Here is a 16491-nt window from a genome sequence, read left to right on the forward strand (position 1 = left end):
GTTATAGCTTATGGCCAGTAGATTATAACAGAGATTATAACAGAGAAGGCTCCACGCAGGTGGAGGATATTTATTGAACCTCGAAAACATGAGAAGCCAGACCACACTTGTGAGACCACAATCAACTCCTCTCTCCAACAAGGACTGGCCTGTGACCCAATACATGCCAATCATGGTATCTCCCTCCACCCTCCACTTGACAGCTATGACTGATCCATGGGGTCAGCATATGATGTAGGTTGAGCCGGAGTCATTCCCTGGGATTAGTGCATGGATTCTGTGTCAAAGATATGTCCTTTCTTCTGATTTGCCATGCTGGGATAATGTAAAGTTGGGCCCCATGAAGGCTATTAAATTTGACCAGTATAACATGAGACGCAGATAAAAGCAAGAGATTAGAGACAAGAGGGAGGGCAGGAGGGAGAGAGATGGTTAGACAGATCCCAACAGGCACTGAGCCTCCGAGGGCCCTGGTTTTTGCAGCTCTTCCTATTATTCTTGGAGCTGCCTCAGTGTCTCTCCCAACTGCACAAGCCCGAGTTACCTTTTTTACTCGAGGGAGTTTTGAGTTGAGGCTCTGTCACAGTAACAATCACATTCGGACATGTTGGATCTGGGGTGAGAGTAGGAAATCCAAATAGAAATACCCAGAAAAACAGCAAGAGAGATGGCACTGAGCTCAGGGAAAAGGTCAGACTGCCAGGCCAACCACAAAAGGAGGATGGAGAAGCTACAAAAATAAATGAGATCTCCAAGGTAAAAAACTGAGAGAAAAATCTGGAGCTTTGAGGAACTCCTCCTCAGGAGTCTGGAAGATGAAAAGGAATGATGAAGGAGACAGAAGAGCAGTGGATAGAAAAGCAGACAGCTGAGACTAGGAAAGAATTAAAGGGCTTGGGACAGTGGCAGTTAATAATTCAGTCATCACGAGATGAAGAAAGGACAGAAAAATGAAATTCATGTTCATTCACACACATAAGAAATAGCTAAGTGCCTACTATACCATAGTGTGCTAAACAGATGTGGTCACTACTGTCCTGGATCTGACAGTCTTGCAACATAGACAGTCATTAAGTGATCAAGCACACACATAATGGCACTTCAGTAAGTGTTGTCAGAGCACTAGGATAACCCCCTCGGGTCCCCTCCCACTGTGGGAGCTTTTTCTGTCCTCTCAATAAATCCTGCTTCCTAAAACAACAACAACAACAACAAAAACCACTTGACCTATCTGTGGCGCTGGGGAATATGTCCATAGGAAGTGATATCTCAGCTGGAATCTGGAGAATATAAAGAAGGGGGTTCTTCATGAAAAACAAGCCTGGGACAGAGGTGTGACAAGCAGGTCTATGAATGAAGATGTCTTATTCTTGTCCTTTACTCAGTAACAGAGGGAATGGCCTGGGAAGAGGAAGAAGTGCTCACATGGGGATGCCTGGCTGAGGTGCTTTCTGTATGGAAGGTCACTGAGCCCACGAAAACTGACATCTGTTAAGTTCTCTGTCAGTTACTCTTGGTAAGAGAAATCTGGGTTTTATTGCACTAGGTTTGTAGGTTTGTAAGGCTCTTCTATAGGTCCTCCATCTTCTTCTGCCTCCTGCTCCAGAGTCATCAGTTGTCAGACAGCCTATGCAGAGTGTGGTAAGGAGACAGAAGCTGAAACTCGGGTCTAAGATTCTTCTCACCATTTGAAAAATGTGTCGGTTTCCATGCAATGCACTTCTAAATAATTTGAGCCCACTGGGCATGGAGGCCCACACCTGAAATCCCAGCACTTTGGGAGGCAGAGGCGAGAGGACTGCCTGAACCCAAGGGTTCGAGACCAGCCCAGGCAACATGGCAAGATCTCATGTCTACAATAAATGAAAAAATTAGCCAGGTATGGTAGCACATGCCTGTGATTCCAGCCACTTGGAAGACTGAGACAGAAGGATCACCTGAGCCCAGGTTGTGGTGGCTGTGAGTATGCCACTGCACTCCAGCCTGGGTGACAGAGTGAGACTATGACTCAAAAAGAAAATAACAATAATATTAATACTACTAATAATAATAATTTGAGTCCTCCTGGACATGTGAGAATACATTTTCTATTGGTTTATAAGGCTTGAAGAATGCTTTACACACAATCTATACTAAAAAAAAAAAATTTCTGACTAGACGGTGTATAATAGAGAATGAGGTTGGAAAGCAACAAAAAGGAGGCAGAACAGACAAAATAATAATAAAAGGTGTTTTACATACAGTCTCATATATTTCTTACAATGACCCCTGAAGTAGGTAGCTTTATTCATATTTTACTTGAGGAAACTTAAGTTAGGAAATTTTCTCAAGATTCCAGTTAGTATGTGGCACTGCTGGACTCAAATCTAGCCCTCTGAAGTCATGCACTTTACCATTGTGCTATATACTCTGTGAAAAGAGCTAGTTGATTTATGTCCAAGCTATGGTGTGGTAGGTCTCTCAGATGAGGTAATCTACTCCACCTGCAGTTAAGTAGTAGGCTCTAGAGTCATTTCTTTGGCCGCCAGTGGGACTGTCCCACTCAAACTGAGTTGTTCACTCTAGTTAACACCACATCTTCTGAGATCCCTGTATATATTCTTGTTCAAAGTATTAAGAGGATATACAGAGGAAGAATATTAAACTCATTCATCAAATAATTATTGAGCAGCTACTATTTAACAGATCCAATTTTAGGTACTCACCAGGAATACAATGCTTCCATTTAGTGGGGAATGCAGACCCAGATACTTCCCATTTAATGGGGGGGGAACCATACATGCAACTAGAATCATTCTTCCAAACGCTGAGAAGTTAAGGAGGTCTGGGTTTTAAAGGAGAGGAAGCAGGGCCTCTGACACACACGTTTTCTGTTAGGATGACTAGTGTGTTGCTCCATCTGAACACCAACAGGTGTGGTGCCTGGGAAAAAAAAACCATAATTTCACATGATCAACAACACATGCTAGTATTTTCACTATTGATAATTTCAGAAGTTATCTCCAGCAGATCTCAGGCTGTTCCAATTAATGGAGGCAGAAGTTTGAAAGGGTGTACTCTGTTTCGGGGGTTCCCAACTCTGGGGTGTGGATGGGTACCTATCCCTGGCCTGTTAGGAATCAGTAGCACAGCATGAGGTCAGTAGCTGGCAAGTGGAGCTCCGTTTGCTGTCAGAATAGCAGCGGCATTAGATTCTCATACAAGCACGAACTATTGCGAACTGCACATGTGAGGGATCTAGGCTGCACGCTCCTTATGAGAATCCAACGCCTGATGATACCCGCCTTCCCTCCCCTCCAACACCCCCAGTCGGTGGAAAAATTGTCTTCCACGAAACCGATCCCTGGTGCCAAAAAGGTTGGGAACTGTTGCTCTATTTCATGGCCAAACATAAGTAACTGTTTTTGAATTGTTCGCACTATCTTGGCTAGATCAGAATATAATAGAAACGTATTGCTTCCTCTTTTTTTTTTTTTGGAGGTAGGGTCTCACTCTGTATCCCAGGTTGAAGTGCACTGGCGCAATCCTGGTTCACTGCAGTCTCGGCCTCCCAAGTAGTCAAGACTACAGGCGCTTGCCACCACGTCCGGCTAATTTTAAAAAATCTTTTGTAGAGGCGAGGTCTCCCTATGTTGCCCAGGCTGCAAAGTACTAATTTAACCAAGCCCAAACCTTAAGAGTCTCCAACGAACGGGCAATTACTCTCCGTGTTCTCTGTGTGTAAGGTCCGCAGTATCAGTCCTTTTCCTGTCCTGTATGATAATTCTAAAACTGTGGCTTCCTATCATCTCTAACGGATCAGATGTGAAGAGAGCAGAAGAGGGATGGATGTGGGGAAAGAAAATCTCAAAAGCACTTCGGGGAATACTTAAGAAAATGTTTTAGATAGGACGACTGGGAGGAAACGCAAGCCTTCTCCCTCCAGTACGGCTCACAACCTCAGTAGAAATTATTTGCCTAAAAAGGGAAAAGTCCATACACAGTAACTGGCCCAGAGGCGAGAAACCACAACTCCCAGTGTGCTCCGAAAAAGGGACCGCCACGGCCCATCCTGGCCGGAACCGACTACAACTCCCACTTCAACCTACACCGAACCCACCAGGGCTTTCCCCAACGGCCGGCTGAAGTCCCGCCCCTTCACCTCGTTGCTAAGGCTGGAACAAAAGAGTGGAACTGCCACGCCTTTCTCGACCTTCACGGTCCGACAGCAGCGGAGTCGCAACACGCAATTTAACAATTCTCACCTGCGGTGCCGATCGAATGCCTCAACCCCAGTACCCACCCCTGCAGTTGATACGCATGCGCAGTGGCCTGCTAGCCAAAGGCCTAAGCCTTGGCGCCTGCGCAGATGTTCTCGTCGCACGCGGCCGGGAGCGGCCACCCTATGGCGCAAGCGCCAGTGCCTTCCTAGCGCCATCATCGCGTTCTCTCTATCTAGCTTGCCTTGCCGTTCTTGCGTAGGGGGCGGGACGAAGGTTGTCAATTGGCCTGTTTTCGTGTCAGTCAATGAGATGGATGCGGTGATTGGCGGCAACCCGGAGGGTAGTGGGTTGAGGTGTAAGCCCTGAGGAGGCAGCGTTTTCTCGGCTTCTGTCTGGTTCTCTCTCTCCAGAAGGTTCTGCCGGTTCCTCCAGCTCTGGGTTCTCGGCTTTGCATCGCGCCGCCATGATGGGCCATCGTCCCGTGCTTGTGCTCAGTGAGTTCTGGGAAAGCCGGGGGAGGGACCACCTTTTCGTTCTCTCTCCGCACTTTTCAGTGTTGCCCCAGCCCCATCCCGCCCTGACCCGGCCACTGAGCCTTCGGCCATCGTCTTCATTTTGGAAACCCCGTCTCCCACTTTCCTCTTTTCTCTTAACCTATTCTCCTAAGTTCACAAACGCAAACCGACCTTTCCTTCACCGAGCCTCTCGTCTCTCACGTGCTGGTCTTGGGAAGCGCTTCTTCCATGTTCAGTTCTCCTGCCCCCGCCCCTCCACCCCTACGGCTGCACGAATAATGTTTTCTTGGGCCTGGCTTCATATCCTTGCCCCATCGCCAGGTAGCGGTAATTTAAATGTTTCTATCTTGTTCAGGAGTTTGTAGTGGTTCCTCGTAGAAATGGGAGGGCTAGATAAGTAGGTGAACTGTTTAAAAAAGAGTGCCTGGCAAGTAGCAAGTGGTATCCTTGGTCACCTTACCTGACATTTCTTTTCGGTAACGGTCGTTCAGCATTCTCTGTTCCCGAAGGAACCGTACTTGCCTCACTGATCTTCGATGGAACCGTTCCCTCGGTGTCTCCCGCGTTGCAATCTTTGCCACGAACCAGCTGAGGTTCCCCAAATTTCTCATTGGTTATCTTCTCCCTTTGAGAATATCCCTTATTTTTTTCTGACTGATGAGCATCACCTCCATTGTCTCCCTTTGGTATGTGTTGATTCTGTGTATAACTTGTGGCTTACCTGCGGAATCTCCTAGTATGTCTGACCACCCTTTTCTCGCTCACCATCTTCTGTATACTGAATGTTGTTCAGAGTTTTTGTTCATTATTCCTGTACCTTTTTAGGAAAAAAAAAACAAACTCAAAAAACTCTGGGACAGACGAACAAAAAAACTTGTTCTTTTTGATGGAATGTGGGTCTGTGCAGGTCTTTGGCTACCAATGCCTGAGACAAATGTAAATCCTGAGGGTTGTGGGTGTCTAGATTTTATTGGACTGGATTGAAAGATTTACCGAAAACTGTAGGGGAATGTCTGATTTAGAGAAGGGAGAGAAATAAGCATCATGTTGGTTTGGTTCTCACCACTGGCTTGTCTTGGTTGAGAAGCCCTGGGATAAATGGTACATTTGTAAAACTCTTTTCAGGTCTGCATTAATCTCTGGCCTTAGTGGCTGTAACTGACCAGGCTCCCAATTAAAAATCAAAGGGGCATTCTTACTAGATCCAATTGTGTGTGGCTATAAAATTTATCTTGCAAATTGGGACTCTTTTGAGAGTATTCTAATTCCACAGAATACTGTGGGGGCTGTATCAGTAATTACGCTGCAAATGTCAGTATAATTCCCCCTTTCTATGCAGAAAAATGTGAACCCCCAAACTCTCTCCCTGTGTACTCAAAGCAATGATTGGTCATTTCTTAGGGTCACCAACCCTTTGGTAGTTATGGATTTTTTTTCCCCAGAAAAACATTACAGTATCTCATTTTCTTTCTTTGACATAATCTCACCATGCCCAGCTAATTTTGGGGGTTTTTTTTGAGGTTATGAATCCCAGCTTTAAATACACGAAGGGTTGGTTAGAGGAAAAGTATGGATCAAGATTCCAACATTGAACCATTGCAGGTTGGTTCTTACCAGGAGTTGAAATAAAAAATAAATAGCCATAAGTACATGTGTTTACTTTTTAATAGTTTTTTTGGAGTATGGTTGATGTATAATAACATATTTAAAGGGTACAGTTTGATAAACTTTGATCTATGGATATACCATGAAACCTGTTGCTTAATTTTTATTTTCAAAGGCTAAGGAATAAATAGCTTGTATTCAGTGGGACAATTCTGGACTGTTGACATCTATTTTTATCTATTTTAGGTCAGAACACAAAGCGTGAATCTGGAAGAAAAGTTCAGTCTGGAAACATCAATGCTGCTAAGGTAGGTTTGCATATCTTTTAAGTATTTATAGTAGTTTGGTCTCGGTGTTTCTGGACTTTCAAGTGTGTAATTAGGCAGGGAAAAAGTTGGCCTCTTTTCAGGACATTTCTCTGATGATGGTAGAAGAGAAGCCTTCCCCATCAGATTTAGGATTAATAATCTTCTTATATTAATCTACACATAATTCTTTTGCTGTATTTTGTTTTATGATGTTCTATCTTTCTGTCACGCTAGACTGAGTTACTTGAGGGAAAAGACTATTAATTTCCTTTTGTATTGCTTTTCCACACCATAGATCCTGTATCAGTATTCAGTAACTGTCTTTTGTTTTTGTTTTGTTTGTTTGAGTGGGGGTCTCACTCTGTTGCCAGGATTGAGTGCCATGGCATGATGAAGGCTTACCACAGCCTTGACCTCCTGGGCTCAGGCAATCCTTCTGCCTCATCCTCCTGAGTAACCAGGATTACAGGCTCATGCCACCATGCCCAGCTAAATTTTGGGGTTTTTTCTGTAGAGACGAGGCCTTGCTATGTTGCCCAGCCTGCTCTCAAATTCTTGGACTCAAGCAATCTTCCCGCCTCGGCCTCCCAAAGTGCTAAGAATTACAGGTGTGAGCCACTAGCCTGGCCAGTAAATGTCTCTTGAGTGAAATAATGGAAGTAGCCCTATATCTGATGGAGGGTGATGTGGAGGCAGCTGTCATGGAAAGAAATGCCAAGACATGAGTTTCCAGTAATTTGGACTGCTGGGAAACTGAAGCTTTCGGAGGCATTTCCTCTTTTTTCTTGTGAAAAGTCATTTTTTTATCTGTCAACCCTGAAAGCATTTGGTGGGGGGACAAAAACAGAAGCTAGCTACATAGCATGCTTTAAAGTGGTTGCTGGCTGGGCACAGTGGCTCACGCCTATAATCCCAGCATCTTGGGTGACTGAGGTGAGAGGATTGCCTGAACCCAGGGATTGGAGATCAGCCTGGGAGACTTTGTGAGACCTCATCTCTACAAAAAGTTAGCTAGGCATGGCGGTGCTCACCTGTGGTTCCAGATACTTGGAAGGGAGGTGGAAGGATCATCTGAGCCCAGCATTTTGAGGCTGTGTAGTCTGTGAGCGTGTTGTTGCACTCCAGTCTGGGTGACAGAGTGAGACTCCAACTTAAAAAGTAAATAAAGTGGTTGCCAACTCTACTTTAGGGATATCATTGTTAAAACACTGGCTCTGCAGGTTGCTCATGCTCCCCTTCCCCTAATATGCCAATATGCTTACAGTGTTCTCTGATTTGTGCTTACATGTTTTGTGTTTCCTTTCCATTAGACGATTGCAGATATCATCCGGACATGTTTGGGACCCAAGTCCATGATGAAGGTGGGCTTATCGTTGAGTGAAACACTTGAACTACCATTTTTTTCTTTCTATTTTCTAGGACACTTTAAATACAACTTTTGCTTTTGTCTTAGATGCTGTTGGACCCAATGGGAGGCATCGTGATGACCAACGATGGCAATGCCATTCTTCGAGAGGTTTGTTCTTTTCATTTACTTTCTAACAGTTTTATAAACATAAAGGACCCTTCGAGATAGACATTAGATGGTGATTAGTTTCTCAGGGCTACTATAACAAATTAGCACATTCTGGTTGTCTTAAAACCAACAGAAGCTTATTGTCTTATAGCATAAAGCTAGAAGTCTGAAATCAAGGTGTCAGTAGGGCTGTGCTTCTTCTGAAGGCTCTAGGCAAAAATCCTAGAAGCTAGAAGACTTTTTTTTTTGAGTTGGAGTCTCACTCTGTAGCCCAGGCTGGAGGGCAGTGGCATGCTCCCAGCCACCGTGACCTTGACCTGCTGGGCTCTGGTGATCCTTCCGCCTCAGCCTTCTGAGTAGCTGGAACTACAGGTGCACGCTACCACGCCCGGCTAATTTTTTGATTTATTGTAGAGATGAGGTCTCGCCAAGTTGCCCAGGCGGGTCTCGAACCCGTGGGCTCAGGTAATCCACTCACCTCAGCCTCCCAAAGGCGCGGGATTGCAGGCTGAGCCACCGAGTCCAGCTCTGCCTCAGTCTTTATATGACTTTCTCTTTGTGTGTCTATAAGGAGATTTGGGGCCCACCCTAATTCAGTATCATCTTATCCTGGCTTGATTGCATTTGCCAAAGACCCTACAGTATTTCCAAATAAAGTTAGATTTACAGATTCTCCTTTTTTTTCCCCAAAAGAAAAGGAGTTGTAAAGGTGGTTTACTTAAGATATTTTGGGTGCTGTTTTTGATCTTTCAAGGTATTGTAAAGCAATAAAGGGAAAGGAAATATGTATGGAAACAAGGAACTCAAGTGTTAGAACAAATAAGTTAAGAGGCCTTTTTTTTTTTTTAGATTCAAGTTCAGCATCCAGCAGCCAAGTCCATGATCGAAATTAGCCGAACCCAGGATGAAGAGGTTGGCGATGGGACCACATCAGTAATTATTCTTGGTAAGAGGAGAGTGAAAGGTTGATAAGGAAAATTAAAAATAGCATCTGTATCATATTTTAAGAAGAAAATTCTGTTACCAAGCCACTAAATACAAATATTTAAATAGCTTGTTGGTAATTTTCTATATATTCTTTCCAACTGGATATAAAACATGAATAGGATGAGCTGTGGTGTGTACAGGATCATATGTACAGGTTGAGCTATGCAAATGTGGCTTAAGAAAATGCATTCGATTCTCCTTATTCACTATAAGTTGTATTTTTTTCTTTTATTTTAAAGATGTGGGGTACAGGTCCCCTCCCACGGTGGGAGCTTTTCTGTCCTCTCAATAGATCCTGCTTAAAAAAAAAAAAAGATGTGGGGTACAATTCAGGGTTAGGTTATACAAATGTTTATTATGCTGGTACCCTTGTTGATGAGGTATGCTTCTCCCTCTCCTGGCAGTTTCCCTCAACTCCCAATAAGTTATATTGTATAAACTCTCCACAAACACTGAAGTGGCAAATACTAAAGCATTACTTCTAGAGGAAACCATTGCCTCTGGGTTAGAGTCAGGTTGCTGTAAGCCTCTGGTTACATTACATTTTCATCAACTGATAAATACGTACCTTATTGAATGTGTTTTCTGATTTGAAGAAATCTGTTTAATTCATTAACATTAAACACATGCTCACCTAATATATATTTTCTCAGTAAGGCACATCATGGTCTTCTTCCACTGAGGAACACTAGACAGCACTTGAATACTACAATTAGGAGCCATTTTAAATACTGAAATCAGCCAGGTGCAGTGGCTCTTGCCTGTAATCCTAACACTGTTGGAGGCGTCCTTTCGCCTACAGATTCGAGACCAGCGGTAACTTGGTGAGACCTCATCTCTACAATAAATCAAAAATTAGATGGGCATAGTGGCTCACACCTGTAGTTCTAGCTACTTGAAAAGCTGGGGCAGAAGGACCTCCTGAGCCCCCAAAGGTTGAGGTTGCAGTAGTTATGAGTGTGCCACTACACACTAGCCTGGGCGACAGAGTGAGATTCCGAATCAAAAACAGAAAACTACTGAATGCAACAAAAAGCACAAAAATGTGAAAAACATCTCTGAATTTATCTTTTGAGTTGAATCTCACTCTGTCACCCAGTCTGGAGTGCAGTGACACGCTCACGGCCACCACAGCCTCAAACTGCTGGACTCAGACGATCCTTCCTTCTCAGCCTTCTAAGTAGCTGGAAGTACAGGCACACACCACCACCCCCAGCTAATTTTTTAATCTCTTGTAGAAATGAGGTTTCACCAGTTGCCTGGGCTGGTCTTGAACCCCTGGTCTCAGGCAATCCTTTTGCCTTGGCCTCCCAAACTTCTGAAATCACAGGTGTGAGCCACCACTCCCAGCCAGACATCTTTAAATATACTGCATAAAGGACAATGGTTTACAGTATAATAGCCAAAGTAAGCCTTGTTTGACCTCACCTAGGAATGTCACTGGGTAACTTAAATTTTTGTTGTTCTGTGCATGTCCATGAAAGTCGCAAATACAGCTGGGCTTGGTGGCTCAGCCTGTAATTCTGCGCCTTGGGAGGATGAGGTGAGTGGATTGCCTGAGCCTGCGGGTTCACGACCTGCCTGGGCAACTTGGTGAGACCTCATCTCTACAATAAATCAAAAAATTAGCTGGGCGTGGTAGCACGTGCCTGTAATTCCAGCTACTTGGAAGGCTGAGGTGGAAGGATTGCCGGAGCCCCAGCAGGTCGAGACTGCGGTGGCCGGGAGCGTGCCACTGCACTCCAGTCTGGGCGACAGAGTGAGACTCCAACTCAAAAAAATAAAAAATAAAAATAAAATAAAAGAAAGTCACAAATATTGATTTTGGTCACAAAGTTTAGCAGATGGGTGACTTCACAAATAAGAAATGACATCTCGAGAATAAGCCTTGACTGTACAAGTATACTTTCTATTTTCTGTAGAATCATAAAGTATAATTTCTGAAAACTTGATCTGTTGCCTTTATTGTATAAATTTCAAGTTGATGGTAAAATTTTTATAATGGAAACATTGATTCCCGCCCCCCAACATTGATTTTTTAAAAAATCTGATTGCACACCAGGCGCAGTGGCTCATGCCTATAATCCCAGCACTTTGGGAGGCAGAGGTGAGAGGATTGCCTGAGCCCATGGGTTCGAGACCAACCCAGGCAACTTGGCAAGACGTCACCTCTACAATAAATCAAAAAATTAACTAGATGTGGTGACATGTGCCTGTAGTTCCATCTACTTGGAAGACTGAGGTGGAAGGATCACCTGAGTCCAGCGGGTTGAGGCTGCAGTGGCCGTGAGCATGCCACTGCACTCCAGCCTGGGCGACAGAGTGAGACTCTGACTCAAAAAAAAAAAAAAAAAAAAAAAAAAGCCATGTCTTTCACTGCAAGGAGCAGAAAGCTCAACTCACAATGGCCTGAAAGAGAAAAGAGATTGTTTCATCCTTCAAACAATGGAAGTAGAACAGGGTTTAGAATGGGACAATTTAGGAGTTCAACAATTTGTTCAAGAAATTCTCTGTTTTTCTTCTCTCTGCCATCCACAGTGAGAGTTTCCACCTAGGACTTGCCCCTGTTTTAGTCTCAGGAGTGGCTTTCCTTTGGGACCACATATACCTTCCATTCTTATCTAGTAGGAGAGAGGAAATTAGTGTTTCTGGAAGCAACTAGTAAATTTATGCAAACTGACTTGAATTAGGCCAGCACCCACCACTGGGTTTTGGGGGTTTTTTTGAGTTGGAGTCTCACTCTGTCACCCAGACTGGAGTGCAGTGACATGCTCCTGGCCGTTGCAGCCTCGACCTGCTGGAATCTGGCAATCCTTCAGCCTCAGCCTTCCAAGTAACTGGAACTACAGGCGCACGCTACCACGCCTGGCTAATTTTTTATTTATTGTAGAGACGAGGTCTCACCAAGTTGCCTTGGTGGGTCTCAAACCCATGGGCTCAGGCAATCCACTCGCCTCGGCCTTCCAAAGTGCTGGGATTACAGGCTGAGCCACTGAGCCCCGCCTGTTTTTTGATTTATTATAGAAATGAGGTCTCACCAAATTGTCCAGGCTGGTCTCAAACCCCTGAGCTCAGGCAGTCCTCTCGCCTTGGCCTCCCAAAGTGCTGTGATTACAGGCTTGAGCCACTACACCCAGCTACATTTGTGTACATTTTAAAAATCATGGCAGTAAATAGATAATACAAACAATTTGTGCAAAAGACTTTTGGCATAAGGCATTTCTCTAAACTTTTTTAAAGACAGGTTGTTGTGTTGGTATCTATGTATGTAGTAATTATTTTGCGTGTATATTAATTAGTAAATATACATTTTAAAAGTAGAGGACTTAGCCGGGCTCGGTGGCTCAGCCTGTAATCCCGCGCCTTTGGGAGGCTGAGGTGAGTGAATTGCCTGAGCCCGCGGGTTCGAGACCCGCCTGGGCAGCGAGACCTCATCTCTACAGTAAATCAAAAAATCAGCCAGATGCCTGTAATTTCCGCTGCTTGGAAGGCTGAGGCAGAAGGATCGCCGGACCCCAGCAGGTCGAGGCTGCGGTGGCCGGGAGCGGCCGCTGCACTCCAGTCTGGCGACAGAGTGAGACTCCAACTCAAAAAAAAAAAAGGTAGAGGGCTTTTGACATACTTTCTCATTGAGAGGTATGTATTGGACATTTTTGTGTATAGTATAAGGTATTATGTTCTGTACCTATGTAGTATCAGGTACAAGGTTTGTGTATTTGTTTTAGTAACAGCAGTTTGACTGTATCCTAAGGTGTTGAGGTTTTAATAAACAAGTCAGTTTTTTTTCCCTTTGTGTATTTTTCTATTTTAGAGTCTTTGGGGAAAATGCTTTTCTTTTTTTTCTTTTTGAGTTGAAGTCTCACTCTGTCGCCCAGACTGGAGTGCAGTGGCCGCTCCCGGCCACCACAGCCTCGACCTGCTGGGCTCCAGCGATCCTTCCGCCTCAGCCTTCCAGTAGCTGGAGCTACAGGCATGTGCGACCACACCCGGCTAATTTTTGATTTATTGTAGAGATGAGGTCTCGCCAAGTTGCCCAGGCGGGTCACGAACCTGCGGGCTCAGGCAGTCCACTCACCTCAGCCTCCCAAAGGTGTGGGATTACAGGCTGAGCCACCGAGCCCGGCTTGATTTTTTGATTTATTGTAGAGATAAGGTCTCGCTGCCCAGGCGGGTCTCGAACCCGCGGGCTCAGACAGTCCACTCACCTCAGCCTCCCAAAGGCACAGGATTACAGGCTGAGCCACCGAGCCCAGCTGCTTTTCTTTTTTTTAAAGGAAACTGATGACAAATATTTAGTTAGGAAGATCAAGAAAATAAGTAAACTCTGGGATCAATCTTTGATCATTTATATTATTTATTTTTATTGGCTGGGCTCAATGACTCAGCCTGTAATCCCAGCACTTTGGGAGGCCAAGGCGAGTGGATTGCCTGAGCCCACGGGTTCGAGACCAATCCGGAACACTCAGCAAGACCTCTACAATAAATCAAAAATTAACTGAGTGTGGTAGCACACAACCTGTAGTTCCGGCTACTTGGAAGACTGAGGTGGGAGGATTGCCAGAACCCAGAAGGTTGACGCTGGGGTGGTTGTGAGCTTTTGTGCCACCGCACTCCAGCCTGGACAATGGAATGAGACTCCAACTAAAAAGAAAAAAAATTATTTTTGTTTTTGGTGCCATAATTCAGATACAGACCAAGGTTGCCCTGGCCATAACGCAGGGTACTAACCACTAACAATCACGGCCAGGATGAATTTAACAGCCAAATGATAAACCTTTTTGGGAGAACCTGTTTTGGGGGGGAAAATATGGTATTTTCTAGAAGTATAATGAAGTTATCTTGATAGCCACCTACCTTTTAAAGCATTGCTGTGGTTTTTTTCAGCGGGGGAAATGCTGTCTGTGGCTGAGCACTTCCTAGAGCAGCAGATGCACCCAACAGTGGTGATCAGTGCTTACCGCAAGGCATTGGATGATATGATCAGCACCCTAAAGAAAATCAGGTATTGGGCAGAGGGGCCAGAAATGGATGGTGTCACATATGAGAGACCTGGAAAACTGACCGATCTGTTCTTAGGTAGTGAAGAAAGGCAAGGTCCAGCTCTTTAACACACATACACACAATGTTACATGCTATTTGTAAGTTTCCATGTCAGGCACTGCTGTGGAAAATGTATAGGAAGTGAAATAGGCCTACCTTCCAAGGTTTTAGATTCTCTGTAGGGGGAATGTGTTAAGGAGTTAGATAAATGCAATGATTTGGGACTTAGTATTAAGGTGCTAGATAGAAGCCTGGACAACATAGTGAGACCCCCATCTCTACAAAAAAAAAAAAAAAAAAAGCTAGGCGTGGTGGCATGTGCCTGTAGTCCAGTGACTCAGGAGGCTGAGGTGGGAGGATCGCTTGAGCACAGGAGTTCAAGGCTACGGTGAGTTATGATTAAGCTGCTGTGCTCCAGCCTGGGTGATAGCGAGACCCTGTCTCTGGGGAAAAAAAAGAAAAGATGCTAGATAGAATTTGTTGTTCAGATTGGATGGTACAAACTGGTGATGTAATATCAACAGAAACTCTTAACAAGCTGAGTGCAGTGGCTCATGACTGTAATACCAGCGCTTTTGAAGGCTGAGTTGGAAGGCTCATTTGAGTCCAGGAGTTGAAGACCAGCCTAGGCAACATGCGATCTTCTATCTACAGAAAATCAAGAATTTAGCCAAGCTTGGTGGCACGTGCCTATAGTTCCAGCTACTTGGGAGACTGAGGTGGAAGAATTACCTGGTCCCAGGAGTTGGTGGTTGTGTTGAGCTATGGTTGTGCCACTGTACTCCAGCTTACAGTTGGCAAGTTATGGGAGTTACGGGGATAAGGTTTCACAGAAAAATAATTTGTCTTGATTTGAGTTGTAGAAGTTGAAGAGTGTGTTTGGTTGGAGCAGAAGAAATATTTTCCTGCAAGTTTTGTAAGCTACCAGGCATGGGAACAGATTGCTCAGGGAATTAAAGCGCCTTTCAGGGATAAATTAGTTGTAATCTTGCTGAAAGGCAGAGGATAGACAGAGATTACTTTTTTCTTTTTTTTTTTTTCTTGGAGTCAGCTCAATCACTCTGTCGCCCAGGCTGGAGTGCAGTGGCATGCTCACAGCCACAGCAGCCTTGACCTGCTGGCCTCAGGAGATCCTTCTGCTTCAGCCTTCCAAGTAGCTGGAACTCCAGGTGTGTACCACCACGCCCAGCTAATTTTTTGATTTATTGTAGAGATGAGGTCTCGTCATGCAGGTCTCAAACTCATGGGCTCAGGCTCACCTCCACCTGCCAAAGTGCTCGATTGCAGGTGTGAGCCACCACCCCTGGCTTTGTTTTTTGTTTTGTTTTGTTTTGTTTTAATAGGATCTCACTCAGGCTGAAGTGCAGTGGCACAATCATGGCTCACTGCATTCTTGACCTCCTAGGCTCAGGCAATCCTTCTGCCTCAACCTTCCAAGTAACTGAGATTACAGTGTGTGCTACCATGCCCATCTAATTTTGATTCTTTGTAGAGAAGAGGTCACTGTGTCGTCCAAGCTGGTTTCAGACTCTTGGGCTCAGGCATCCTTATTTCAGCCTCCCAAAGTGCTGGGATTATAGGCATGAGCTGCCTGGTCCAAGATAACCTATTGATGCTCCTTTTATTTTCCTACAAAGGGACATATCCCTCCATTCTGCCTCTTGGCCCATTATTATATAGTCACCAAGGTACAGCTCAGGGGGTTGTTGGTAAGTATCGAGGATGCCACTGAGCACATGACCTGGCCTTCTTTTCTTTAGTACCCCTGTTGACGTCAGTAACCGTGATATGATGCTGAACATCATCAACAGCTCCATTACAACGAAAGCAATCAGTCGATGGTCTTCATTGGCTTGCAACATTGCCCTGGATGCTGTCAAGACAGTACAGTTTGAGGAAAATGGTCGGAAGGAGATTGACATTAAAAAATATGCAAGAGTGGAAAAGGTAAACTTTTTCAGTGTGTGCTTTGGGGACAAATTATTTCCTAGCACAAATTTTCCCATTTCTGGAGGAAATAATTTTAAATCAGAGCTACATATCTTTAGTTAAAACTAAGAAGAGCTTTACTTGCTGCCTGGAAAACAGAAACCTAAAGAGTCTACCAAAGAGGAGTTCTAAAATAATTTTGTTACCTTCACTGCTATCCCTACACAAAATCTACAAGGGCAAGGAAAAGGTTTATTGGTGTCTCCATGTTCGTGTATTTGCATACATGTCTGTCCCTTGGTTAGAATAAAAACTTAACAAGGGACTCAATTGTATAATGCTAGTAAGCTCCAGAAAACTCTCTCCCGTTTCTCTATGAAAGATCCAAA

At 44.5% G+C, this 16491-nt stretch overlaps 1 protein-coding gene across 1 annotated transcript; it reads left to right on the forward strand.

Annotated features, from left to right (window-relative positions):
* The first annotated feature begins 4387 nt into the window (after positions 1-4387).
* On the forward strand, positions 4388-16225 carry LOC103253503 (T-complex protein 1 subunit gamma-like). Its single transcript, XM_008051791.2, has 7 exons — positions 4388-4696; positions 6569-6630; positions 7941-7991; positions 8084-8146; positions 8996-9092; positions 14018-14135; positions 15934-16225. The coding sequence occupies exons 1-7, from the start codon at positions 4666-4668 to the stop codon at positions 16223-16225; spliced, it is 714 nt and encodes a 237-aa protein (XP_008049982.1). The 5' UTR covers positions 4388-4665.
* The last annotated feature ends 266 nt before the right edge of the window (positions 16226-16491 follow it).

This window comes from Carlito syrichta, unplaced genomic scaffold (genome assembly GCF_000164805.1).
Source record: "Carlito syrichta isolate Samal-C Ts95f unplaced genomic scaffold, Tarsius_syrichta-2.0.1 Scaffold234266, whole genome shotgun sequence".
NCBI lineage: Eukaryota > Metazoa > Chordata > Mammalia > Primates > Tarsiidae > Carlito > Carlito syrichta.